Below are 25,885 nucleotides of genomic sequence, written 5' to 3'. Positions count from 1 at the left end.
AAAGTGGAGCCGCGGCGTTCCCGGAAATGATCCTCTCCGGCCACCGTTCCCAAGTTCTGTGTACGTCATTCTTATGCGGCGGTGTGCTGCTGTAGAAGGAAGGAAGGATCCCGATAGCGGTCAGAGAACTAGTTTCTTCCCTCCTCACTACCATGAAGCCCCCGTCGAGGCCGCGCTCGGCTCCTGCTCGCTACCACTTGGGCCCCGTCTCCCGAATTTGGACCGATCGAGAAAAGCGACGCTTGCTCCGGGGCTTGAGAGCCCAAGCTCAGGCGCCGGGTCCTTTGCGGCTGGAAGTGCTGAAGAAGTATTTGCCTTCAAGGGGTGAAGACGAGGTGAGTGGAGGCCTCCCTAGGGTGCATCTAAACTGCAGCATTAATGCAGTTTGACAACACTTTAACAGCCATGGCACAATACTATGGGATCCTCGAACTCGTAGTTTGTGTCTACAACTCCCATGAGGCCATAGCATTGAGCTGTGGGAGTTGAAGTGGTGGCTAACTGCTTTAATGCTACTGTGTGGATGCAATGATGGAGGATGGGGTTCGCTTTTGGTTTATTTATTGTATCAGAAGCGAACCAAGGGTACAAGTTGTAATATATTTGAAAACACAAAGTTTTTTTAAAACTTGGCATTATACCAAATGCCCTTTGACCATCCGGCGACAGCCACTGATCGAGGTTCCGGGTTTTAGGCTGCCACTTTTGGACTCTCGCTTCCTGAGTCTCCGGCCCATCCTCTGTTCGGATATCCGTCAGCATGCCAACGCTTTAAATCAAGAAATAGTTTTCTAAGATCTACAGAGATACTTACAGGAACACTTCAGCAAGCAAGAGTCCAAAAGTGGCAGGCTAAAACCCGGAACCTCAACCCGTGGCTCATACCAAATGGGAGTCTCCCTCCTGGGCACACAGCAAACTGGGCAACTTGGAAGGTGCTGAATAGATTGCTCTCTAACACAATGAGATGCAGAGCCTACCTTAAGAAAAGGGGCTACAAAGTGGAGTTGACGACATTCGAGTGTGGAGAAGAGCAAACCACAGACCACCTATTACAGTGCAGTCTGAGCCCTGCCACATGTACAATGGAGGACCTTCGTATAGCAACACCAGAGGCACTCCACGTGGCCAGCTACTGGTCAAAGGACATTGAGTATAATGCCAAGTTTTTAACTTTGTCTTTTCAAATACATTACAATTGTACCCTTGGTTCGCTTCTGACACAATAAATATATAAATATCCTGAAATACTCAAAAAACCAAAATTGTCTATATGAGGGGCTGAGATAGAATATCGTTGCTCTCTGATAAAATTCAGCATACACAAACCTGGTTTCATGCACAACTCGCCCACTTTCCCAGCCCAGTGGTACACTGTTTGCACTACCCCTCACCCAGTCCTTTTATAGATAACTAGCTGTGCCCGGCCATGTGTTGCTGTGGCTTATGGGAGTCAATTGATGGACAGGCGGAATAGCAGTGAATAGCCTTACAGCCACAAAGCCTGGCTATCTTCTTTTAGTAATCCTTGTTTGGTGAGCTGGAATGCAACAGAATAGGCTTGCTGCTTGGAAGGCTGGATACTTACATTCTAGGGGAATGATTTTTGGGCTGCTAGAATTGCAGTGAATAGCCTCACTACTTCAAAGCCTGGCTGCTTGGTACCTAGGGGAATCTTTGGTTGGTCAGCTTCAATAGTACAGAGTAGTATCGCTGCTTGAAAGCCTGGCCGCCTTCTAATCCTTTGTTGGTCTGGTTGAATTGCACTGAATAGCCTTGCAGCTTCAATGCCTGGCTGTGTTATAGCTAGGGGAATTCTTGTTTGGTGAGCTGGAGTAGCACCCTCAATCAAAGAGCCGCTTTGAAGCCTGGCTACTTGCTTTGTAGGGGAATCATTGTTTGGCCAGCTTGAATTTCACCGAATAGTTTTGCAGGTTAAAAGCCTGGCCGCTTTCTACCTTGTGGAATCCTTGGTTGCCCAGGTTGAATAGCAATTAATAGTCTTTGTGCAGCAATTATGAATGCTGCAATTAGTCACCTTGATTAGCATTTAATGGCCTTGCAGCTTGAAAGCCTGGATACTTCCTGCCTGGGGGAATCCTTTGTTGGGAGATGTTAGCTGGCCCTGATTGTTTCCTGTCTGGAATTCCCGTTTTCAAAGTGTTGCTCTTTATTTATTGTCCTGATTTTAGAGATTATATTGTTCTGCATTATTATACCACAGTAATTATTTCATATTATATTTATAATCTTAAATTATCTGCTTAGAATAATAATAATATAATAATAACTTTATTTTTATACCCCGCCCCATCTCCCCGAAGGGACTCAGGCGGCTTACATGGGGCATGGCCCAATAATACAAACAAATAACAGTAACAAAGCAATAAAAAAATTATCCCAGTAAAAAACATCAACATCAATAAAAACAATCATTAAAATCAACAAGCAGGATACTGGATTATATGAGGACCCTTCTACACAGCTGTATAAAATCCACATTGAAGTGGATCATATGGCAGTGTGGACTCAAGGTAATCCAGTTCAAAGCAGATACTGTGGATTATGTGCCTTGGCATTCTGGGTTATATACAGTGTTCCCTCACTACTTCGCGGTTCACTTTTCGTGGATTCGCTGTTTCGTGGTTTTTAAATAAACTCTAAAAGACTATTATAAATCCGAGCTGGTCATTGACCGTAATAAAAGTTTACTACTACTACTACTACTATTATAAATCATAAAAAATGACAAATTACAGTCTAAGGAAGGAGAAGCCAAAGGGAGAGAAAAGGAGCCCAAGCGGCAACAGGAGGAGAAGGAGGCGATTTATCAACACATGATTGGTTGATAAAGACTTAAAACAGTGTTTAACTACTAAAATAATGTATAAATATTAAAATAAATATAGTGTCCCTACTTCATGGATTTTCACTAATTGCGGGTGGTCCTGGAACCTAACCCCAGTGATAAGTGAGGGAACACTGTAGCTGTGTGGGAGGGCCTTGAGTCTCCACTGCCATATAATCCAGTTCAAATCAGATAATCTGTATTTTATAGGCAGTGTGGATCAGGCCTAAGTGCACTCTGCCTGTGCCCTGGGCACCATTTTGGCTGAGGGAATTGCTAGGATACAAAGGGGGTAGGGCCTAAAGCCGGGGGGGGGGGGGGGCAGCTAAAGGCAGCAGAGCCTACCTTTCTAACTGGCAGTTAGGGGGGGAAAGGCTCTTCCCCATCCTATGTAATTTGGACAATCTTTCTAGGTTTTTTTGATTGAAAGATGTAGACTGGATGACTATGTTTTCTGTGGCCAAATTTGGTGTGATTGGGTTCAGTGGTTTTGTTGTTTAGTCCATAATAAAGCGCCACATTACATTTTAATATATATAGCTTAGATCCTTTTTAGTACTCCTGACCATAGGAATCCTGAACCTCATCTGATGGAGTTTTGATGTACTCAGTTTTATATATTTTATTTTTAATGTGTTTTATCAGGGTTTTTGTATTTTATGTTTTTAATTTTTTAAATTTTTAGTCATTTCATTTGTTGTCATTTTGTTTATTAAGGTTCAGTTAGGTTGTTTATATTGTCTAATGTGCTTTGTCTTGATGTAAACTGTATGGTTTTCTTTGGGCATTGAATTGTTGCTGTATGTTGGAAACCACCCTGAGTCCCTTCGGGGAGATGTTTTTGTTTATTCATTCAGTCGCTTCTGACTTTTTGTGATCTCATTAACTAGCTCACACCAGAGCTCCCTGTCAGCTGTCACCACTCCCAGCTCCTTCAAGGTCAAGCCAGTCACTTCCAGGATACCATCCATCCATCTTGCTCTTCCTTTTTCCCCAGCATCATGATCTTCTCAGGAACTAGATCTGACTATAAATAAGGTTTATTATTATTAGTTAAAACGTTGTGTCTAAAATTGCCTTGTGGCTACATTTCTCAGATGTATGTGAAATGTAAATGAAGTGTTCATGTTTGCACTCAGATCCTGTTTGCAAATGTCTCATTATGTACCAGTAAGTATTTTAAAATCCCAAATACTTCTGGGCCATAGCATTTCAGTTAAGGGATACTTTACCAGTACTCATCAGTGTCTTGTGGTTTTTGTCATCACCATCCGGGCCTTGAACTGGTTCCAGGGTTTCCTGTGAAATCATAGAGTTGGAAGAGACCTTCTGGGCCATTCAGTCCAACCCCCTGCCAAGAAGCAGGAAAATCACATTCAAAACACCCCCGACAGATGGCCATCCAGCCTCTGTTTAAAAACCTCCAAAGAAGGAGCCTCCACCACACTCCGGAGCAGAGTGTTCCACTGCCAAACAACTCTCACAGTTAGGGAGTTCTTCCTAATGTTTAGATGGAATCTCTTTTCCTCTAGTTTGTAGCTGTTGTTCCACGTCCTATTCTCCAGGGCAGCAGAAAACAAGCTTGCTCCCTCCTCCCTATGACTTCTCCTCACATCTTGATACATGGCCCTCATCATGTCTCCTCTTAGCCTCCTCTTCTGCAGGCTAAACATGCCCAGCTCTTTAAGCCGCTCCTCATAGGGCTTGTTCTCCAGACCCTTGATCATTTTAGTCACCGTCCTCTGGACACATTCCAGCTTGTCAACATCTCCCTTAAATTGCAGTGCCCAGAATTGGGCACAGTATTCCAGATGTGGTCTGACTAAGGCAGAATAGAAAAACAGTAAAATGATGCACAGTAAAATGATGTTCTTCAGTACCAGTTTAAAACTATATTAAAACTTCAGTGTGATGAGACCTTAACCACAAAGTGTGTTAGGAAATAAAAAGCATTTAATGATTCTCAGCAAGACACATATAAGGATGAACTTTAAAAGTTCTGGGTTTTCTTGAACTTGCTAAAGATTGGAAAGCTAGAGCCATCAGTACATGATAGATTAGTACTTCTCGAATTATCTAATGTGCAGTATCAGCAGGGTTTTTTTTTCCTCCAGTGTACCAGAGATTGGTATGTATTTCTGCCATATTGTTATCAGGGAGATGGTTTGTTTTTCCCTCTCTGAAATCTTCCTGCAGACAGTTAGCCAATTGAAGATTGGTCACCACTTTTGAGTAGCATTGGGTAGATAAACAAGTTTGTAATCTGCAGGTACCTTTGGGAGACTAACAGCAAACACATTTAGATGCCAGCAAAGATAAATAAACTGTTACCTGATTTTGATCAAGTTTCTGACCTCCAAATGTATCTGAAACTGGCAAGGTGAAATTGTTGGACCCTAAAAACTATGTTGAACCATAAAAAGAACTCTGTAGTCATTATTAGAACCAGCCAAAATGTCAAAAAATATGTAACAAGCTTTTGAATTCTCCAGTCTGGATGTTAATCAAAGCAGGGTGATGGGAGTAAGAGAGCAAAACTGGATTGTTTGAGAAGTCAAGAAGTTTGCCTCATTCAGCCTTGAATAATTAGATTAAACTCCCTCAGGTGCTGTGTACAGCTTGATTGAATTTATAAATGCTAGCATAAATAAACATTCAGAAGAGCGGAGTCTTATTCATGAAAAACATGTAATTCAGTAGTTGGCCCGATGTCTCCACCTTTAAATAAACAAGTTTTCTGTTAGCCAAAGAAGCCTCTTCCAAGGTGTTATGGAAACATTAGAGTTTTCCTCATTACAGCAGTACTGTAACTCTGACTTGGTATTTCTCAGTTCCATGTTTTTTGGGAGAATTACCAGTTTAAGTGTTTTCTGAAAGCAAGTTAAGATTTTTCTGAAAATACTGCTCATATCGTGTCTAAAATGTGCTGGTATTGCAGATCATGAAGTTTGTGGATCTACTGAAAGAGCGCGTGGCAAAAGAAGTAGTCAAGGCACAGTTTCGATACCACCAGTGTAAACAGAAGGATGCCCCTGTTCCTGCACCTATTGAGGTATAAAAAGGGTAACTTGGGTAAGGAATTATGGCATATGGTAGACTGAAAGATATTCATATCTATTTCTTGGATTTCCTTCTAGGTGTGGACTGCGTTGGCTGAAAAAATGACAGGATGCCTTGAAGATGCTGTAACAGCTGCTTTTTCCCAGGTTAAAATTATGCATCTTCTGTAATTTTATTAAATTTTTTATTAAATGATAATGTAGTAATTTGGGCAATCAATACATCTGTGGCAACTCTGTCACTATACATTTTGTCCACATAGCCCTACCATACCTAGCACTGTGCCCCTTTCATGAAAAGATGTAACCGTTGGAAATGTGCTGTGCTTCCTAAGAAAAAAAATCAGGAATATTCTACCTGCTTGGAACTTGTGGTACCCTTTCTACAGCAGAGTTTACTGTTCTCTTATTCACAAGTACATATATCTCTATTCTACTTATTTATTGAATACTCACTAGTTTCCAACTCTCTACTTGTTAGGTTTTGACAATTGCATCTACTGAGCCACTCTGCTTACTCCATTCTGTGCCCCCAAAGCCTATGGAAGTTAAAACCACTAGATGTTCATCACCAACTCTTCATAACAAGAATAAATCAAATGAAGAAACTCGGGAAGCAACTGTATCATCAAATGGAGAAGAATTAACCCCTGTGAAAAATGGTGAATTTCAGGTAGACTTCGAAAAGATTTACAAATATCTCTCAGTGATCTCACGTGGATCTAAAGCACCAGAGCTTCCACCAGGTGGTAAGTTAAGGTTTTTCTAGTCGTGAGTGGGGGAAAATGGGTAGCTGCTATTTGTTATTATTGGATTTCAAGTAGAGTCCAGCTTAAGACACATTTGTGGGTATAACTTTTACAAATTTGATTAATATATTCTTTCTCTTGGTTTTCTAACATGACCCTATATATGCCAAAGTTTTGCAGGAAATTGTTCCTAGATAGGTGTTCTTGCAAACAAAAAAATAACAGAATTGTTATCTTATGTTTATTCTACTTTCATGGGGATCCTGTGCCTCTTCTGGATGTCTTACTGTGTATTGAAAAGTATACCAAATCTCTTATACCCTATTTTTAAAATGTTTAGTATTTGATATAGAAGAAATACAGCACTGTTTTTGTGACAACTGCTTACAGAGGAGTTGAGAGGAAACAAAACCGGAGAACCAGAGTACTGAAAACCAGAATACTTTGCCAGAGGCGAAGTATTACATTTTTGGCCATATGATAAGTATCTACCTAACATCCCGCTCATGTTTTGTTTTTGTCTATAGAATCAGCTGTGCTCCTAGACTTGTTACTATCGCTACCAGAAGAGTTGGAGTGTCTGGACTTTAATAAATTGAAAAGTCATATGTACAAATGCTATAGAGAGTTAAATGGACGCTACACAGGTAATAAAAACGGAACACAAGCAGAGTCCAGCCAGTCTGTAAACAGTGGCAGAGACCAACATGATATATTTTTCCATATCCACCCAAACAGCAGCTGCTGTCAACAGCAAGAGGGTGCTAATTCCCATTCTTCTTCCAAAAATGATGAAGCATCATCATCTGCCATCAACTGGAAAACTCTGGGGATCTGCCCTTTGAATTCATTCATGTTCCCATTGGATCTTTTGACACGTAAAGGAGATGCTGTTGAGTGAGGGGAACTCCAGTCTGTGCTACTACAAGCCTGCAACAGACTTCTCACAAGTGTTCTGAAATATATTTACTAATGCAAGGACCAGGCATAGTCTACTTGCTGTAGCTGTTATGGGATTACTACGTTCAACTATCATGTTCTGCATGATACACCCTTGTTTAATGTTAATAAACACTGTTCAATCATGTCCTAATGTTTTACCTCTATTTATTTTACCAGTTCTTGTCAATTGGAAAATCCTATCTAGAGACTTGGTGTTAATAGTGATGTTGAAGTTGTCCCTTAGCTTCATTTGTAGTTAGTAATCTTATAACGGGGTTAGGAATTTTACCTCTACGCACTTAATTTTAGAGTATTTTCTTATTGTAGGCATCAGAAAGAGCTGTCATGCCAAAATGTGTAAAACTCCTAATGAGTTCTAGCAAAATATTGTCTAGCTGAACTAGTCTTATAATTGTTACAATTGAACTGAAGAATGCAAGTACTTTCAAAAATCCTTACCATCCTAAATGCAAGATAAATTCATCGCATGATGCAAGATCATTAGGCCTATATTCAAATGTAAATTATAATTGATTAAGCAGATGCATTCAACACACCATCCCAGTGGTATTTACAGGGGAAGAGGGAAAACACATTTAGCAGCACCATACAATGATTCAATTGACGGGTTGTTCCAAAAAATTATTCAGATTTAGAGAAGTATACTGAATTTGTTTCACTCATACAATTGTGTTGACAAGCAGTACAGATTCTAGCACCTAAGAGTGCAGGGCTTAATTAGTGAGGGAGCCAGCACAACTATTTTCAAGTTTTGTGACGCACACAGTCTAGAAAAATAATCTGGTTCCTCTTATAAACACTGACAAGTCATTTTGCTGCTCTCACTGCAATAAGTACTGCTACTTGGTCAATTATCTGCTTCAATAATTGTTTGCTAACCTCTATGATACTTTTTAAAAGTATTTCATTTCTTTAAGTTTGTTCATTAATGTTAAAAACCATATATACAACAATGACATTGCTTAAATCCGACATAGCAAAATGATATTCTACACAATGGCTTCAAGTAAGTTAAAAAGTCACTTCCATCCCAGTAAAAAAAGTACTTAAGAGTTCATATCTTGAATTATCACCGATTATGTATGTCCCACTTTTCTTCACTGCTGGAGACGAAAGATGTCAGGGCTAGCATGTTCTACTTACAGAACTAAAAATCTACATATTGGTGATCAGTAGTTTCCAAAGTATTATTTTTGCCTGTTTAATAAAGAAGACAAGGAGCAATAAAAATGCCCAGGATTTTTAGCAGACATGGTTCAGGTACCTTCTACATTTTCTTTGTCATCTTGGATGCAAAAATTTAGAGCAGCCTAGAAATAAAAAAAGATTATGTACATCAGATCACATATTGTATAATCCTTAATCAGAAAAGCATTTCAGTCATTTAGATTGAACATTGAGATTTCACTAGTAATACTTTATTTCTTGAAATATTGGCCAATGTTTTACTTTACTTTTCAAAATATGTAAGTAAATAATTTCTGCAAATGTTAAAAGCTGCAGACAATTTCCTTTCAAGAACACGTGGCATTTCATGTGATGGCCAAATACTTGACTACAATACAATTAGTCATTTGGGAGCATATTTCTAACCTTCTATAATATCTGTCTTCCCCTCTTCCCATCCCATAATGGTTAGAACAGCCTGATGACAGATTATCACATTACCTGAGTTAGAAATTTGTCTTTTCTTAATTGCTTGTAGAACTGCAAAACATATGGGTTAGCTCTCACTACCTTAGGATCAAAATCCAGAACACGAAGACCCACAAGACTGCGTGCTCGGGAAAGTGCTACATAAGCCTGGCCGTATTCAAAAACACGGGCCAGGGAGACCTCAGCACAATCCAGAGACATTCCCTTGAAGAGGAAGAAAACATCAGTAAGGGAGTTCTCATTGAAACAGGGTGGAAATATGACTCGGTGCAGCAGAAACAGTAAAAACCTGCTTAGAGAGTATATTTAGGGCATAATGCAACTTAACTATACCTTAACATGACATAATTGCTTATTTAGCAGTTGCAGTTCTAACTATTACCTTTCTTTATAAATCCCTTTCAACACACTGTAAGCATCTGAAATTCCAGGTGCCTCTGGCCTACAATTCATAAAAGTTCATAGTATAATACAGTAGACGCTTAGTTAACCGGAACACTCAAGCAATCAGCAACATTTTTTAAACTAAAATTGCATACTGCATTCACAAAGTTGCTTTTATAATAAAGTAAAACCATTACATTAAGTTTCTCTTTATTTGCTATTAATGACTTATTTTCAGTATTCATATCAATGCAGAATTTATGGTGTGTTATGGTATGGGGTGCAGTATTAGTTAGACCTATTTTTAATAGTAGCTTTCAAGCAACCGGAAACTACATTTATCTGGCATCTACCAATCCCCATGAGTACCACTTAACTGAGAGTCTACTGTATATTTTTTGAAACTGTCACAGGACTTTTTTTTTTACAACAGACATAATGCAGCTGCTATTTTGCAGTAATTTCAAAGTAATGGATACATAACATTGTCATAAGAATGAACCAGATAGTTCTATTGTACAGCTAACTATAAATCTTTAGAAAGAAGCCACATTCCTAAGAATCCCTGCAAAGAGGCAGACCTTGTCTGCTAACAGCCCAAGGCAGTAGGAGTTAAATACAGGAGTTAAATACATATATGAAGTCAAACTTTCATATTGCTTAGGAACAACCCACTCGTGCCTTGGTTGCTTGCAGATGTTAGGACAAGCTTGGGGACCCCTGGAGCTTCCCATGATGGACATATTACCTCCTTCAAGAAACAATCCTTTGATGGTTTGTCTTTTTTTTTTGTCTTCTATGTACTTCGTTTGGTCCCAGAGTGGTGTCATCTTCCTAGCTTCGGTAAAAGATCTTTTTCACATTATAAAGGGTAAAATGTATCCCTAAGCCTTTATTAGTATCAGACAGAACTTTCTTATCAATGTGTTTATGTTTGTGCTCTTACTTCTTTGTTTGTAGCCCAATCCATCGCTGGATGCAGCCTGTGATACATTTTCTGAAATCGAATCCAACAGTCACTCAAGTTCACTAACCTGGCTCTTGTGGATAGAAATGGCCCAGGCTAGTTTCAGGGGTAACTGTTGGCGACTCAAATATGTCCCTGCTGGACCCTTTAAAAGCCATCGTTCCATCCCAACAGCATTTGTGACGCCACACAAAAACTTCACTTTTGGCAGCCCTGTAAGGAAAAAAAAAAGGATCCCCAACTATCTCCATAGAAAAGCATCCCAAAGACAATAAAAATAGGACAATGAATGAAAAAATAACCTTTTTTGATAGATGTGTCCCAAAATAGAGAAATAAAGTGTCAATCACTCAGTCCTTCCAGATTGGCCCCCTGTCTCCACTTCTGAATTCAATTGTCTTATTTCTAAGCTTAAGATGGGTAAAGCACCAGGGAGTGATGATATCCCTCCTGAGATGCATATAGTAAGTAAGAGTTGGTGGACCCCAGTCCTAGTAGCATTATTCACATGTGTATACCTCCTTGAAAAACTGGATGGAAGAGGAAAACCTTATGGAAGAAGATCATGCTATAGTTTTATACCATCTTATGGATAAATATTCATCTAGGGCCAAGCTAGCCCTTTATACAGTTTTCATTAACTTTAAGTCTATATTTGATATGATTTCCCAAGACAGGTTATGGCAGAAATGGGTGATTACTAATACTGACAGGCGCCTGTTGATTTTGATTTGTAGTCTTTATGCAAAAACATGTTTGAAAGTGAGATGTAACAGGGTTGGCCATCCCAACACATGCAGGTGTAAGACAAGGTTGTGTATTACATCCTCTTTAATATTTGCATTAACTCTTTGGCTAGGAGTCTTTCCGGTTCAAATTTTCGTCCTCCTAACCTAGCAGGCAGACCTTTGTCAACCCTCCTTTATGCAGATGATGTGGTACTTCTCTCTTTAACTTGCATTGGTTTGCAGTGATTATTAAATGTTCAGGGTAGTTATTGCAAAAGTGAAAAGCTAGTAATTAACTACAATATGTTCAAAGTCCTAGTATTTACTAGGAAACAGAATATACATAAGTGGCAAATAAATGAGCATCCAATCAAGCAGGTAAAATCTTATAAATACTGGGAGTGATTTTTCAAGCCTCAGGCTCCTGGAAAGCTCAATCTACTAATGCCATTGCCAATACTCAGAGAAGTATCAAGTCACTTACATCATTATTTTGTGTTAAAGGAAAACACATGTTGCACCAGCTATACAAGTCTTCAATGCTAAGGTATTGCCACTGATGCTATATGGTGTGCATATAGTAATTATGCTACCAAAAATATATGTTTAGGTTGAATACCAGGAGAAAATGACTCAAAATAATCAGCCTTCTAAATGAAAAGTTCAGAGACTAATAGACATCAGTTACGCACACAGTACTTGGAAGTACGCTTGTTGAAAAGAAACCAACCTCTTCCATCTGTCTCAAATCCAGTCACAACACCACGGGCCCCATTCACCAGACCCCGGGACACATCAAGGTTTTTAGTAAGCATCACCTGGCAAAGGAAATGCAGAGGTCACAACAGGAGAAGATCCCCACTAGCCATTGCTTTTCTATGCCAGCGCCCACCATAGAATCTAAAACTGCAACTAAGAGCAGTATCCATTTTTCATCCTCCAGAATTCTTGGTGTAAGGTAAGTATCTTGGGAGAGGAACTCTGTTATTTGGATGTACCTATTATATATTTGGATGCAACTTATGTAGCATTTTGTAAATTGTAACTTCCAGAGCCTCCCAAAGGAATGTAAAGAAGTATGCTGTTTGGCTTAGAAAGAGTAGCGCATTTTCAGAAGATGAAACAGTTTCTATCCACTTGGCTAATATTTTAAACTGTCAATGTCAGTGTTGCCCAGAACTTCATACCAGGAGGCTATAAGATAGAGTGGGAAACTAGATAATTTGGACTTAAAATCCCACTATTTATAGCAAGGCCCCATAATAAAGGAGTGGGGAAGTTTTAGCCTGGTGGTTGCCAGCAACATATCTGACAAACAGGAACCAATATTAGTTGGAGAGGAGTAACTCAGTATTCTGCTCAGTATCCTGCTCAGGTCCTGCTCAGTATGGAGCACATTTAAAGTTCTAACATTCTGAATTGGTCAAAAATTATGTATCTGTATAGTTTCAGCTTTATCATGTAACAAAGCTTTATCATGTACAGAAGCCAAAATTTAGCTTCCCTGGTTCAATCAGCATTTGTATGTTAACACATGATGCCATTATATTCCAAACCATGAGGTACTGCTCTTTAAATACTCTTGTGAGGAAGAGCTAAAAAAAATGCTAGCATGAAATATAGAAATGAACCTTTTTGAGTACAGCCATTTTTTTCTGCCAACTTAAAACACTACATCTAACTCCAGCAGAACATAATTGTATTTGCTCACCTGAGCACCCTGCTTGAGCTCAATAACACTGTTCACAGGACACTGTGCATCAATTATTTTCACTGATGTAGGGTCACTATCCACTGCTTTAAAGGACCTTTGCTCTCCTGGAAAAGATAGATTTAAAGGTAAGAATCTGCAATGCTTTTAGTACTGGGATGGAACTGTTGTAGATATGTGGTCCTAACCACACCAACTAAAATAGCCAATGATGAGTTGTGTGAGTAGCAGAGTCCAGTGATATCTGAAAAACAACACTTGCATAACCCAGTTTGCTATTTATAAAAATTTGATAACTTGGTAACTCATTAAAGCCTTTGCAACATTTTGTATAATTGTATCATGTTGCCATCATAAAATACACTGCTTTGAAACTGGGTCCATCATTTTGAAGCACCCTGAATTTTGAAAATACTTCTTCTCAAACTTAGTCCTAATACTGAGTTATCTGTAGGGAACTATATCCTTTCACAGTCTCAGGCAACAATGAGCTCCACGTATTAGACATAATAGACTCTTCATTACACTTCTGAAGCATAAAGCTATAACTTCTCAGAATTCCATGGGTTAGTTAGTGTTAACTGCCTTCACATCAACTTAAACTTACGATGAGAATATGAATGAGAGACCCCTTGCAGATTCAGGGCCATGGATCCCTTAATTGAGCTTATCCATCTGGAATGTGGTCTTCCTCTTTTCTTACTGGCTTCATTTTTCTTTTCTACTGAGCCATCTCTTGTCATGATATGTCCAAAGCATATAGCTTCAGATCTCAGTTTAGTCATTTTGTTTCACATCCTATATTGCCTATTCCTTGGGCAAATCAGAGCTATTTCTTTCTCCCTTGGCCTCTGATGAATCTAAGAATAATCTGATAACCCTATGAAGAACTGCTGAAGAAATCTAGGGCAATCCCTCCACTACTGGTAAAGAGCATTGCCTGATTCTACGTTAGTCTTTTATATTGACTTTTTCTGATAGAAAAAGGCATAGAACACACCTCACTCTTGGCTCTCGTTCTCTGCAAGTCCTTTTACAGTACAAAGCCCCTCCCCCACCTTTTCTTTTGAAAAAAAAGTCTATTTCCTTCCTGTAGAAGCATTCTCACCTGGTAACTCCTGCAACTGCCTTGCATTTGTGAGCTCCACATCCTCTTTGTGGGTACACAATTGGGTGGCCAGGATCCCATCTCTCTCCACTTTGTGTGTCGCTGTTAGAGTCAACTGCCTGGTGACTTCTTCTGTGCATCTAGCAGGCAGCCCAGGTACATTTAAAAATCAAAAGGGCACAAAGATGTTGGTCAGAAACATATTACCTACCTATCTTGCACATCTCAAGGTGGTTGACAAGGGTCACATATGACAACTAGGTAGTTTTTTGTGTCCCATCTGTTTTTTCACAGTGAATTTCTTTTTACATCAAGTGGCTTAAAGTACCTGTATATGGTGCTAGACAGCCAAGCCTTGATCAGATAGAAACCAACATTAATTGAACAAGAATAACTATATCTGCCCAGTGTAGATTGTCTATAAGGAGTATGTAGAACTACTGCTCCCACATTCTGAACTACAACCAGCACTTATATGGAAATATAGTTACAACTCTCAGACTGATTGTAGGAGTAGTACTTCTTATATAAGCCAGCCATTTAGCGGATATAAGTGTTGGGGTTAGTTAATGGGTGAACTGACCGTTTCAATCAATTTCCGGGTGGGAAAGGCAGAACTATTTTAGTTGTGTGAGCTTGTTTTTTAAAGGGATGTATTTTCCAATTTTGACTTCTAATCAAAACCCAAAAAGCCCACAATTTCTTGTTACTGCCAATTTAAAAAAAAATTGAAAGCTGGCCTAAATCAGATGAGTGAAAAATGAAAGGGTGGCAGCAAGGAACAAAATAGTTGACTCATTTTGCTCACCAGAGGCTTCAGGAGAATGCTGTTGGCCATTTGTTAATATTCACTAGAGCAGGATAGTTAGTGTTCACTATTGACAAAAAAAACACATTGAAATTGAATCCAGACAAGACAGAGGTCCTCCTGGTCAGTCGTAAGGTTGAACAGGGAATAGGGTTACAGCCTGTGTTGGACAGGGTTGCACTCCCTCTGAAGACGCAGATTTGCAGTCTGGGGGTTCTCCTGGACTCATCGCTGAGCCTGGAGCCCCAGGTCTCAAAGGTGGCCAGGGGAGCATTCGCACAACTAAGACTTATGCACCAGCTGCGCCCATGCCTTGGGAAGTCTGACTTGGCCACAGTGGTCCATGCTCTGGTCACATCCTGGGTTGGATTACTGCAATGCGCTCTATGTGGGGTTGCCTTTGAAGACAGCCCAGAAGCTCCAATTAGTACAACGGGCTGCAGCCAGATTAATAACTGGGGTGGCATACAGGGAGCGTACTACTCCCTTGTTGAGCCAGCTCCACTGGTTGCCAATATGCTACCGAGCCGAATTCTTGCCTTGGCCTACAAAGCCCTAAACGGTTCTGGTCCAATTTATCTGTCCAAACGTATTTTCCCCTATGAGCCCACGAGAACCTTAAGATCATTTGGAGAGGACCTGCTCTTGGTCCCACCCGCCTCTCAGGCACGGCTGGTGGGGACGAGAGACAGGGCCTTCTCGGTGGTGGCTCCCCAGCTGTGAAACTCCCTCCCCAGTGACATTCGGCAGGCTCCATCCCTTCTGGGGTTCAGAAAAAAACTGAAGACCTGGCTATGTATGCAGGCGTTTGAAGAATAAGTATGTGTTGGCTTCGATGCGGTCTGAATTAAGGCTCTTGTATAAGGTCTGGTGAATGAATGACATAAGCACTTTGCATTGTTTTAAACTTTGTATATTGTATTTTATGACTGTTTTAACCGTTTTAACATTTTAGTTCATTGTATAATGGTGTAACGGCATCAGATGCCACTTGTAAGCCGCCCTGAGTCCCCTCGGGTGAGAAGGGCGGGGTATAAATAATTGAAATAAATAAGCAGACCACTAATTCCAAGCAGAAAGATCTCTCTCTCTCTCTCTCTCTCTCTCTCTCTCTCTCTCTCTCTCTCTCTCTCTCTGCCTCTTGTGAAGCAGGAAATGGCATCTCACCTGCCGAGGCGGACCATATTTAGAAGAGAAATGAACTCTCTGTCCGTCTGCCTCCGTACTTCTGTCAGCTCCATGTTCAAGTGGATACACCTCCGCCAGCTCTTTGCCTGTGAGAGAAAGCTCCTGGTTTGAAATTTAAATCAGCTGAGAGCAAAGTATATCATGAGACAGAAGCAGCAGAATACCTGGAAGCAGAACCTGGGCTTCTCAGTGCCTTTGCTGACTGGAGGCAGTTGCAAGAAATCACCACAGATAATGAGCTGGATTCCTCCAAATGGATCCTCACAGTTCCTTACATCTCTATCCAAAATAAAAGAAGAGGGAATAGGCTTAACTTTAATTGGACCTTGTGAACAGCATGCAATATATTCTATAACCAACCACAGCAGCAAAGACACATGCTTATTTCCAGAGGCTTATTTTGTTGTGAGTTTTACACTGTGTATATTACAGAAATATTATACAGCACAGTCCTGATTGCCAGTACTTTTAAATTCCAAGCAAAAATTCACATTTTTTCACACACTTAAATGGAAATTTCTATATAATTAAGGCTTGCCATAAACTATAAAGCATTTCAGAGTGCTGTGATATATTTGGAGGCAGTGGTGGAAATCTAGAGAGACTGGATAAGTCAGGCTTTAGAACAATGGTTCCCAAACTTATTTGGCCTACCGCCCCCTTTCCAGAAAAAATATTATTCAGCGCTCACCCTGGAAAGGGGGCATGGCTTAGAGAGGTGGGCGTGGCTCCTGCTTAAGAGGGCGGGGCTGAGCCTCTCCCCTAGTCCAAGATACAGGGCTGGGAGGGGGAGGTGAACAGGGCCAAAAATGGGCGGTCAGGACTGGGATGGGCAGAGTTATGAGTTCTGAGGCAGGGCTGAGCTTCTATCTCTTTCCTGCAGCACCTGCCAGGACACGGGGGGCAGGGTTAGAGGAGGGGGCGGGGCCTCTTCCCAAGTGCCTGATGGGGCTGAACCTCTATACCTCGCCCCTGTATTCTAACAAGCGCCTCAGGAGAGGTCTACAGAGGCCCCGCCCCTAGCCCCACCCTTTAGTCCTAAAAGGCCTCTCAGGAGAGGTATAGAGGCTCAGCCCTGTCTTGGGCTCTTGGAAGGAGGCCCCACCCCCTTTCCTAGCTCCACCCTCTGTGTCCCAACAAGTGCCTCAGGAGTGATATAGATTCTCAGCCCTGTCTCTGGCACTTGGGAAGAGGCCCCGCCCCTCCCCTGGCCCCACCCCCAAATGCACCTGTGGCCATCACTGCCCCCTGGAGAGAAAGGAGCAGAGGAGAAAATGAGTGTTTTTGCTTGATTGTTTTTAATACAATACCTATCAACCCCAACTACAATGACAGCTGGTCATAATGACAGGAAGAATCTAGATTTTAATTAAATGTAACTGAAAAAGTAACTTGCAAGCTTAGCTTTCTCCAGTGAGTAACCAAACTGAGAAGCTGTATCAAGAACCTGCTTAGGAAGCATTCATGGTGACTCTTCACAGAATCATAGAGTTGGAAAGGACACCAAGGCACACTTAATCTAACCCAGCATCACTGTAGGAATCCACTGCTAAAATACCCTTGTAAGATTGATGCCCAATTTCTGATTAATATTCTCCTGTGAAACAGATTTTGTGTCTTGCCCTGTTAAAATCTCAAATCTCAAACACAAAGGGTTTTTTAACCAGAAACAAGCATAACCTTTTACGCACCTAGCCACTGCCTCCAGTTTATCAAAAAAATCACCCTCCACCATAGAGATCTCATCAATGATCAGACGGCGACAGTTCAGCCATTGCTGCCGAACTCCAGGCCTTTGAGCCAACTCAATGCACTGCGATAGGGGAGCTTTTCCGGAGCCAATTCCTGTAACAAGATGGAGGAAATGTATCTGTAGCATCCCAACAGCAGAGCTTCAGGAAAACTGGGATTCTAGCAAAGGTAGTTCAAAATTTAACTCCCCTAACAATGCCCATTAGTAGGTTCTTTCTTTTCCTCCCCACCAGCAATCTCCGTCCCCAGTACCTGCAAAGCCATGGAGGGTGGTGCCTCCAATCTGGCAGGCTGCTACTCCTGTGCTGGCAGTAGCATATGTGCCGTTTGGTGGCAGCGAAGCAATGATCCTTTTTAGCAGATAAGATTTTCCAGTACCTATGGAGAGAGGTTTTTGCTTTAGAGGCACACAATCTGGATTCTAAAGCAGTCCCCCCTATGTTACTTCTATGATCCATTGACAAATTCGTATCAAATCAGAATCATATAAATAGCAATTAGCACATGCAAATCCTCTGTAATTTATGCTGTGGTCGTGGGCTACTTTAAAGTGGCAGATCCCGTGGAATTTTGTTATACAATGCCTTGCATTTTTGCACATGCCTGCTTTCCCAGTAATTTCTTAATAGCCCCACCGTTTAGTCATGATGCTCGCTATGTATTTTATGAATGTTATTTTACTGTTATTGGTTTAATTATATATGCTGTTGTCGTATTGTTTTATCTGTTGATGGGGCTTGGTCGCCAATGTGAACTGTTCCGAGTCCCCTCAAGGAGATGGAAGTGGGTTATAAATAAAGTTTTATTATCATTATTATTATTAAAAGCTAAAAAGCATACTGAGACTTGCAATCGGGGAGAACTTCTCTCCACACCATCAAGAAATATCCACCAAGGAAGTTTTTGTCTTAACTGTATGACCATTATGTAATGTAGATTTTAAGTATAATCTATTTCTTGTAATCTGAAAACTTCCTTGAGTTCTGGCTTTGAGGGGAATGACTTAGTCGTCATTTCCCATGCAAGAGAAACATTAAGAACAAGAGCTTTTCCTTTAAGCCCCAAGACTGACCAGCTACAGGGGCAATACAACTGAAGGTAAAGGTTTGCATGTCAAAACAATTCCTTGCTTTAAGATTGCAGTCCCAAAATCTAAAATCTAGGGATAATCTGGTTACTAGAGGCAATCCCTGACAATGTCACTAAGTATACCATATTAAGCATCAGCTGCAGTTTATACATAAAAGAATCACCAAATGTAACAAATGGGGAAAATATACAGACATTCATATGTACACAAACATTATTTTTAAGGGAACACTCTCACCCTTAGATCCCTCCCCTTGCCCCAAGGACCAAAGAAAAAGGGACAAGATCTGGGAACCCTGAGAACACATGCAATTCCTCCTTGGTTCTCTTCTCTTACCAGCACTGCCTGTGAAAAAAACATTCTTCCCACTCAAAACCGCATTTAGCACCATCGACTGCTCTTGGGACAGTGTCACTCGGGAGCACATTGACCAAGGCTTCTTCACCTGCCGCGTTTCAGCCACCTGAAGGGAAGTTCCACACAGTGACTCTCCAAGGTACAGGTTAAAATTCACATTATGATCCCAATATCAAGAATTAGTAAACATACATGTCAAGGTTGTAGCTTCCTAAACAGCACCCTCTCTTTAGAAACTTGTTGAAGAGATCATTCCTAAAGTGCCTGTGCTCTTCCTATGGCTGTATCTCCCAAGGACAGTCCAAAAATGTATGCAGCATCTCTTTAAAATATTGCAGTCAGGACCTGAACAGATCTTTTATACTGCTAACAGGGTCTCAATTGTCCATTCATGACCAAGCCACCTTGAGATACTTTGCACTGCAACATGGATAGCTCAAAAGAATATACTAAAGCAAAAAAACCCAAAAAAAACCCACCCCTGGATTAACATTAATAAGAACATTGAAATCGTCTTAAAAATTAAGGTACCATTTGTGCCAGAAGCCTTTCTCCTCGGACTTACACATTCAACACTGCCAAAAAAAAATCAGATACTATTTTTATACATGTTAACTGCAGGAAGGATTGTTTACGCGTACTACTGAAAACAAGAAGAAATTTCCACCCAAGATTTACGGATTACAAAAATGTTGGACATGGCAAAGATGGGCAAACTGATGAGGCTCATACAATTGCCAGATCCTTCCAAATTGTAAGAATAATGGCAGCCCTTGATTGACTATTTAAAAGAAGAAAAGAAAATGACAATATTGGCTTTTCTATACCATCAGGGGAAAATGGTACTACAGAGATATACAGAAGAAGAAGAAAAACAGAAAAGTTAGTGAGGCGAAAGGTGCATCATTTTTTACAGTAGAATTAATACAGTTTGACACTTTAACTGCCATGGTTCAATGCTATGGAGTAAATGGAATTGCAGTTTTACAAGGCCTAACACTGTCTGCCAAATAGTACTACAAACAACAACTTCCCTGATTCTGTAGTGCTGAGCCACGGTAGTTAAAGTGGTGTCAAAATGCATGAATTCTACATATGAAAATAACTTGTTCACCTGATTCCTGTCCTCTGATTCAATCCGGGCACGCTTCCGAGCAGCACAGCGGCCTTGATCCCGGCCTTTCACCGGCGTGGCTATCTCAGCTAGGGCTTGTCGGGCACTACTGGCCTGCTGCAGATCTCGGACTTGCACTGGACTTATGGTGTCAAAGCTCCGTGGCAGGCCAGAGAGCAGCCTCTTCCGCTCAGTCACGGGTCCTTTCTGTGTAGCTTCTAGTTTGATGCGCAGCATGTGGATGAAGTGTCGCAACTGATCCGGAGGGCAATTCGAGAGCAGCAGTTGAACATGGTTGAGCCCAGCAACTGAACCCAGCCGGATGGAGCTCTTCCCATCCTTCATGAAGCGGGTAAACAGCCGGACTTCTTCCCGTCGCATGGGGAAATTCTGGGGAGGGCCTGGACCACTGGTGGTGGAGACTCGCAGAACCAGGGTTCGGAATTCATCCCGGCCGAGTGTCACCAGTGCATCGCGGAGAAGCACCCGGCTTGGGGCGGTAGCACCCAGGCGCTCAATTGCTACCATGCAATGGATCTGCCCACCCACTTCAGAACCTGGCTGCATCCTGGACAAGGACGAGAACCCAAATAATAATAATAACAACAACAATAACAACAACACTATGTAACACGATTTTTGTTCCTGGTTTATTAATGTCATTTCCTAATTGGTTCTATCATAAAAACATGGAAAAGGTTTATTAAACTGCAAAAACTTTGCAGGACATCCTACAGCCCATTTTGCTATAGTTTTTCAATGAATATCTCATTAGAGTCTCAACCAATTCAACATAGTTTGTGGTAGCCACAAAAATGAAGTTTCTGGAGTATAGCAACTATTCTCAAAGTAAGTACTGCACAATTAAACTGGAAATAAGACTTTAAAACCAGAAACAGATTTTTTCCAAAATTTGTTACATAGTGTTATAGTGTTTCAAATTGATGTGCCCTGTTTCAAGCATTAGTCAACTCTAAGCTGACTGGAATCAATAGGTATTGGTAGATTATTATTATTATCATGTTTATTTATATCCCATTTTTTTCTCTCCATAAGGAAATTTAAAGAGATCAACATTAAAAAGAATTACAGTACAATTTAAAATATACAAATATTAAAACAGTATTAAATATCATTAGTATTAAAAATAATACAGATTAAATCCATAAAAAATTAAAACCCACAGCCAGATGCCCAATAAATGAAGTTTGTGGTTCCTTGAGAGTTACTAGTAAAACTAGCCCTTCTTAATACTATAACCCAGGCATGGGCAAACTTTGGGCTTCCAGGCGTTTTGGACTTCGACTCCCAGAGTTTGATCTCACTTGGCTTTTGCCATGGAATCCTGGGAGTTGTAGTTTTACAAGATCTTTATCCTCTGCCAAGAGTGCTGGTGCCTCACCAAACTACAAAACCCATAATTACATAGTATTAAGCCAGGGCAGTTTAAGACCCCTTCCACAAAGCTGAATAAAATCCCACATTATCTGCTTTGAACTGGGATATATGGCAGTTTGGACTCAGATATTCCAGTTAAAGCAGTTCCAGTGGGTGATTCTGCCTTGATATTCAGGGTTATATGGCTGTGTGTAAGAATCATAGAATAGTAGAGTTGGAAGAGACCTCATGGGCCATCCAGTCCAACCCCCCGCTAAGAAGCAGGAAATCGCATTCAAAGCACCCCCGACAGATGGCCATCCAGCCTCTGCTTAAAAGCCTCCAAAGAAGGAGCCTCAGTGGGCTCAAACTGCATTAATTGCACAGTGTAGATTCCCATTGAGTAGGTCTTTAATTCTGATTTAAATTCTGACAGCTCGTTTCGCTATCAAATCTCTTCTGGCGGGTCATTCAACAGTTTAGGGGAGACCTCCTCTCTTATATTTATGTAAATACCCCGCTTTTCTCTCTTGAACGGAGACCCAAAGCTTTAAAAAATACAATTTAAAGTCTATAAAATAATTATATTAAAGAGAACTAAACCTGGAGGAAGCTGGCACCAGCTAAGCTCAATGGCTTGTTGCAAAAAGTACGCTGCGGATCCTGACACCACCTCTGGAAACTGTGAAGCTTTTTGCTTCATGTCTCCCCCATTCATAACCCCCTCCCAAGTTGCCTTTATAGCACGCGGATTCAAATCTCCAGTGCTTGCCTCAGCAGCCAATCGGCGCTCGAGGAGCTTTAACTTTGGAGCCAATAGGATGAAAGGAAGCGTAGCCACGCATTCGCCGATGACATTCTAACTGCTCGGTTGATAGGAGACCAAAAGAAACGAGGGGAGGGAGGACGGCAATCAGTTGGCAGCCAATCGGTGCTTTGCGACTTTAACTTTGAAGCCAATAGAAAGAGAGGAGGCGAGGCCAGAATCCTGGCGTGGACACGCCTTAGCCGAAGACAGGTTACAAGCTGTTCGGTTGCTAGGACACCAGTTAGAAAAAAGGCCTGCAGTCCCTGAGCCCTCTCTGGGAAGGAGCGGATGGCAGGGGCCAAAGGGGTCCAGAAGGAACCTCTGGACCAAGTGAGTGAGAACAAGATCTTCCGCGAGACCATTCACAAAGAACTGCGATGCCAGAGGCTGCAAACGGAGTATGTCATGAACCCGTACATACGGGGTATGTTCACATGTACACGTGTCTGGAGCGCGAGTGGGGGGAAGCATAGGTTGCCAGGTGCCCCTTACAAAGACCGCTCTCGATTGGAGGGTTGGACAGTGTTTCCTTTTATATAGGTTGAATTACCCTGTATTTTGTGGATGTGAGCCCATCAATAAAGGCTAAAATTGGTGCATTGTGTGGTTTATGGACAACTAGGTGGCAAAGTGCGTTAAAGCACTGAGCTGGAGACCGAAAGGTCCCAGGTTCAAACCCCGGGAGCGGCGTGAGCGCCTGCTGTTAGCTCCAGCTCCTGCCAACCTAGCAGTTCAAAAACATGCCAATGTGAGTAGATCAATAGGTACCGCTCCGGCGGGAAGGTAACGGCACTCCATGCAATCATGCCGGCCACATGACCTTGGAGGTGTCTACGGACAACGCCGGCTCTTCGGCTTAGAAATGGAGATGAGCACCAACCCCCAGAGTCAAACAAGACTGGACTTAACGTCCATACTTTTTAGAGTATAATGTGTTGTCGAAGACTTTCATGGCCGGAATCACTAGGTTACTGTGAGTTTTCCGGGCTGTATGGCCGTGTTCCAGAAGCATTCTCTCCTGACGTTTCGCCCACATCTATGGCAGGCATCCCCAGAGGTTGTGAAGTATATTGGAAAACAAGGCTAATGGGGTTTATATATCTGTGGAATGTCCAGGGTGGGAGAAAGAACTCTTGTCTGCTTGAGGCAAGTGTGAATGTTGCAATTGGCCACCTTGATTAGCATTGAATGGCCTTGCAGATTCAAAGCCTGGCTGCTTCCTGCCTGGGGAATTCTTTGTTGGGAGGTGTTAACTGGCCTTGATTGAATTGTGTCTGGAATTCCTCAGTTTTCTGAGTGGCATTCTTTATTTACTGTCCTAATTTTAGAGTTTTTTTAATACTGGTAGCCAGATTTGGTTCATTTTCATGGTTTTCTCCTTTCTGTTGAAATTGTCCACACGCTTGTGGATTTCAATGACTTCTCTACGTAGTCTGACACAGACCAATAGCTTCCTGATAGCTAGACCAGTTAAATGGAGAAATCATGTTCCACTAACTAACTTTTAGACCTGCACCACTCTTTCCTTCTTTCTAAAATACTGGACAGCTTCCAGTCTCAAGGGTTTGTGTAGGTGGGGATGTATGTATTACCAATAATACATCTAATATGTTTCTGGCAGATGTCCCTATGCCTGAAGCCATGCCAGTGAAAATGACAGCTTGTCTAGCTTGGCCGAAGGCTTTCTCCCACTGCTCTTGTAGAAGGTCAATTAGTTACTAATTTGCATTACTGTTTTTCTTTTTAGTTTACACCACAACTAGAAAGCCTACATCTTGGCATGATAATTTAGAGGAGCCTGCAGATGGTAAGAACACATTTTTGAGACACATTCTGTCAATGGAAGACCTTTATGCATGTGTCAGATTTATTGCAGAAAAAATATTCTCTTGTACTGAATCCATTGCTGTCAATGCACATTAGAATAATAAATGTTTACAAAGTTAAGCAGTAAGTCTTTGTGTACCTTTTTCATTCAAATCATAACAAAATGCCATGAAGACAGATATCTAATCTCATTCATAGGCTCAAATAATGCAGGCCTTTTTATTATTAATACTATAGTGTGTGTGTGTGTGTGTGTGTGTATTAGTCATTTTGAGAGGATTGAACCTGAAAGGCAGCATACAAATTCTTATATAAAATTCAGCTATCACAGCATTTTGGGCATTAGCCAGCAAGAGTTCACAAGGCTTTGGGGCAGAAACCAATGTCAGTATGGTGACTGCTGAATGCTTTGCATCGAATCCATATTTATTTTATCAATGATTTAACTCAACAGCTGGATTTCTGAAACTTATTCATCATGCTGCACTTGAACCAAATAAGAAATACAGGGAACCACAATCAGAAAGCCAGGAAATTGGCTGGTTTTCCAACCCTTTGGTGAGTGGCGTTTCAAGAGTCTTTGGAGAGATAAGTGTTTGGGACAATTACTGCTGTAAGAGTAATAGTAGCTTTCATGGATCACTGTAACGCTTAAGGAAGTCTTCAACATTTGTAAGCAGTATCTCATGACTTATCCAAAGCCAGACATTACAGTAGGGGAAACAAGGAAAAGTTTTAGAAGAGAACCCCATTCCTGGTTTTTCATTTATGACAGATGTTTCTTGCTTCGTTATCTCCTTCACAGATCAGTGTCAACCGCAATGACAGCAGACTGTACTTCCCAAGTCGGAGCACTGAAATCAGCAGATATATGGCTGAAATGTGGCGCCTGAAGGAAATGTCAAAAACTAAGTGATAGAACAAGAATATTTGCACTTAGTCAGGAAGACATTAGTTTAGGATTTCTGATTGTATGAATCCTGCATCTTATTTGTGGCAAGATAGAAACAAGTTACAGGTGAGGAAGATTGTTCATTGTTATTAATATTCCAATAAACCTGTTCCCAACCATGACTTTTCTTGATTTGCCAATATTTCCTTCATATGGATAGATAATACAATGTATTTCCCAGCCAGAAGTTCTGTTTTTATGAGCATATACTGTTCATGCATCAGGTTCCTGTTTCCCCCACTGAACAATGGCATAAGAGCACTGCTTTTATGCAATGAGATTCATGAATGAGTAGAACTATAGGAACTACTACTTCCATATTGTGCAAGTACAAAGCAGTGGAATGTGAATAATCGAGCAAATGGAAAGACTTCATAAAAGCAAGTCAGAATGGGTAGAGTAAAGGTAAAGGTTTTCCCTGACGTTAAGTCTAGTCGTG

At 41.1% G+C, this 25,885-nt stretch overlaps 3 protein-coding genes across 3 annotated transcripts; 2 read left to right on the top strand and 1 right to left on the bottom strand.

Moving 5' to 3' along the window:
- Positions 1-8: 8 nt before the first annotated feature.
- Positions 9-7,743, top strand: snapc2 (small nuclear RNA activating complex polypeptide 2). The gene is made up of 5 exons (XM_008109454.3): positions 9-335; positions 5,787-5,900; positions 5,986-6,054; positions 6,389-6,656; positions 7,184-7,743. Exons 1-5 carry the CDS (start codon positions 153-155, stop codon positions 7,555-7,557), a joined length of 1,008 nt encoding a protein of 335 aa, XP_008107661.2. The 5' UTR covers positions 9-152; the 3' UTR covers positions 7,558-7,743.
- Positions 7,744-8,106: 363 nt separating this feature from the next.
- pif1 (PIF1 5'-to-3' DNA helicase) lies at positions 8,107-22,601 on the bottom strand. The gene is made up of 13 exons (XM_003220241.4): positions 22,463-22,601; positions 20,483-21,050; positions 19,348-19,474; positions 18,174-18,299; positions 17,861-18,014; positions 16,334-16,448; positions 16,149-16,255; positions 14,174-14,313; positions 13,066-13,172; positions 12,085-12,172; positions 10,694-10,839; positions 9,288-9,479; positions 8,107-8,929 (listed from the first exon to the last, which is right to left on the bottom strand). Exons 2-13 carry the CDS (start codon positions 21,047-21,049, stop codon positions 8,876-8,878), a joined length of 1,923 nt encoding a protein of 640 aa, XP_003220289.2. The 5' UTR covers position 21,050; positions 22,463-22,601; the 3' UTR covers positions 8,107-8,875.
- Positions 22,602-22,841: 240 nt separating this feature from the next.
- On the top strand, positions 22,842-25,568 carry cfap144 (cilia and flagella associated protein 144). The gene is made up of 4 exons (XM_003220195.4): positions 22,842-23,091; positions 24,415-24,474; positions 24,949-25,052; positions 25,300-25,568. Exons 1-4 carry the CDS (start codon positions 22,956-22,958, stop codon positions 25,408-25,410), a joined length of 411 nt encoding a protein of 136 aa, XP_003220243.1. The 5' UTR covers positions 22,842-22,955; the 3' UTR covers positions 25,411-25,568.
- The last annotated feature ends 317 nt before the right edge of the window (positions 25,569-25,885 follow it).

Source organism: Anolis carolinensis, chromosome 4, assembly GCF_035594765.1.
Source record: "Anolis carolinensis isolate JA03-04 chromosome 4, rAnoCar3.1.pri, whole genome shotgun sequence".
NCBI lineage: Eukaryota > Metazoa > Chordata > Lepidosauria > Squamata > Dactyloidae > Anolis > Anolis carolinensis.
The sequence above is the reverse complement of the archived record's forward strand: the minus strand, read 5'-3'. Positions and strand labels throughout refer to the sequence as shown.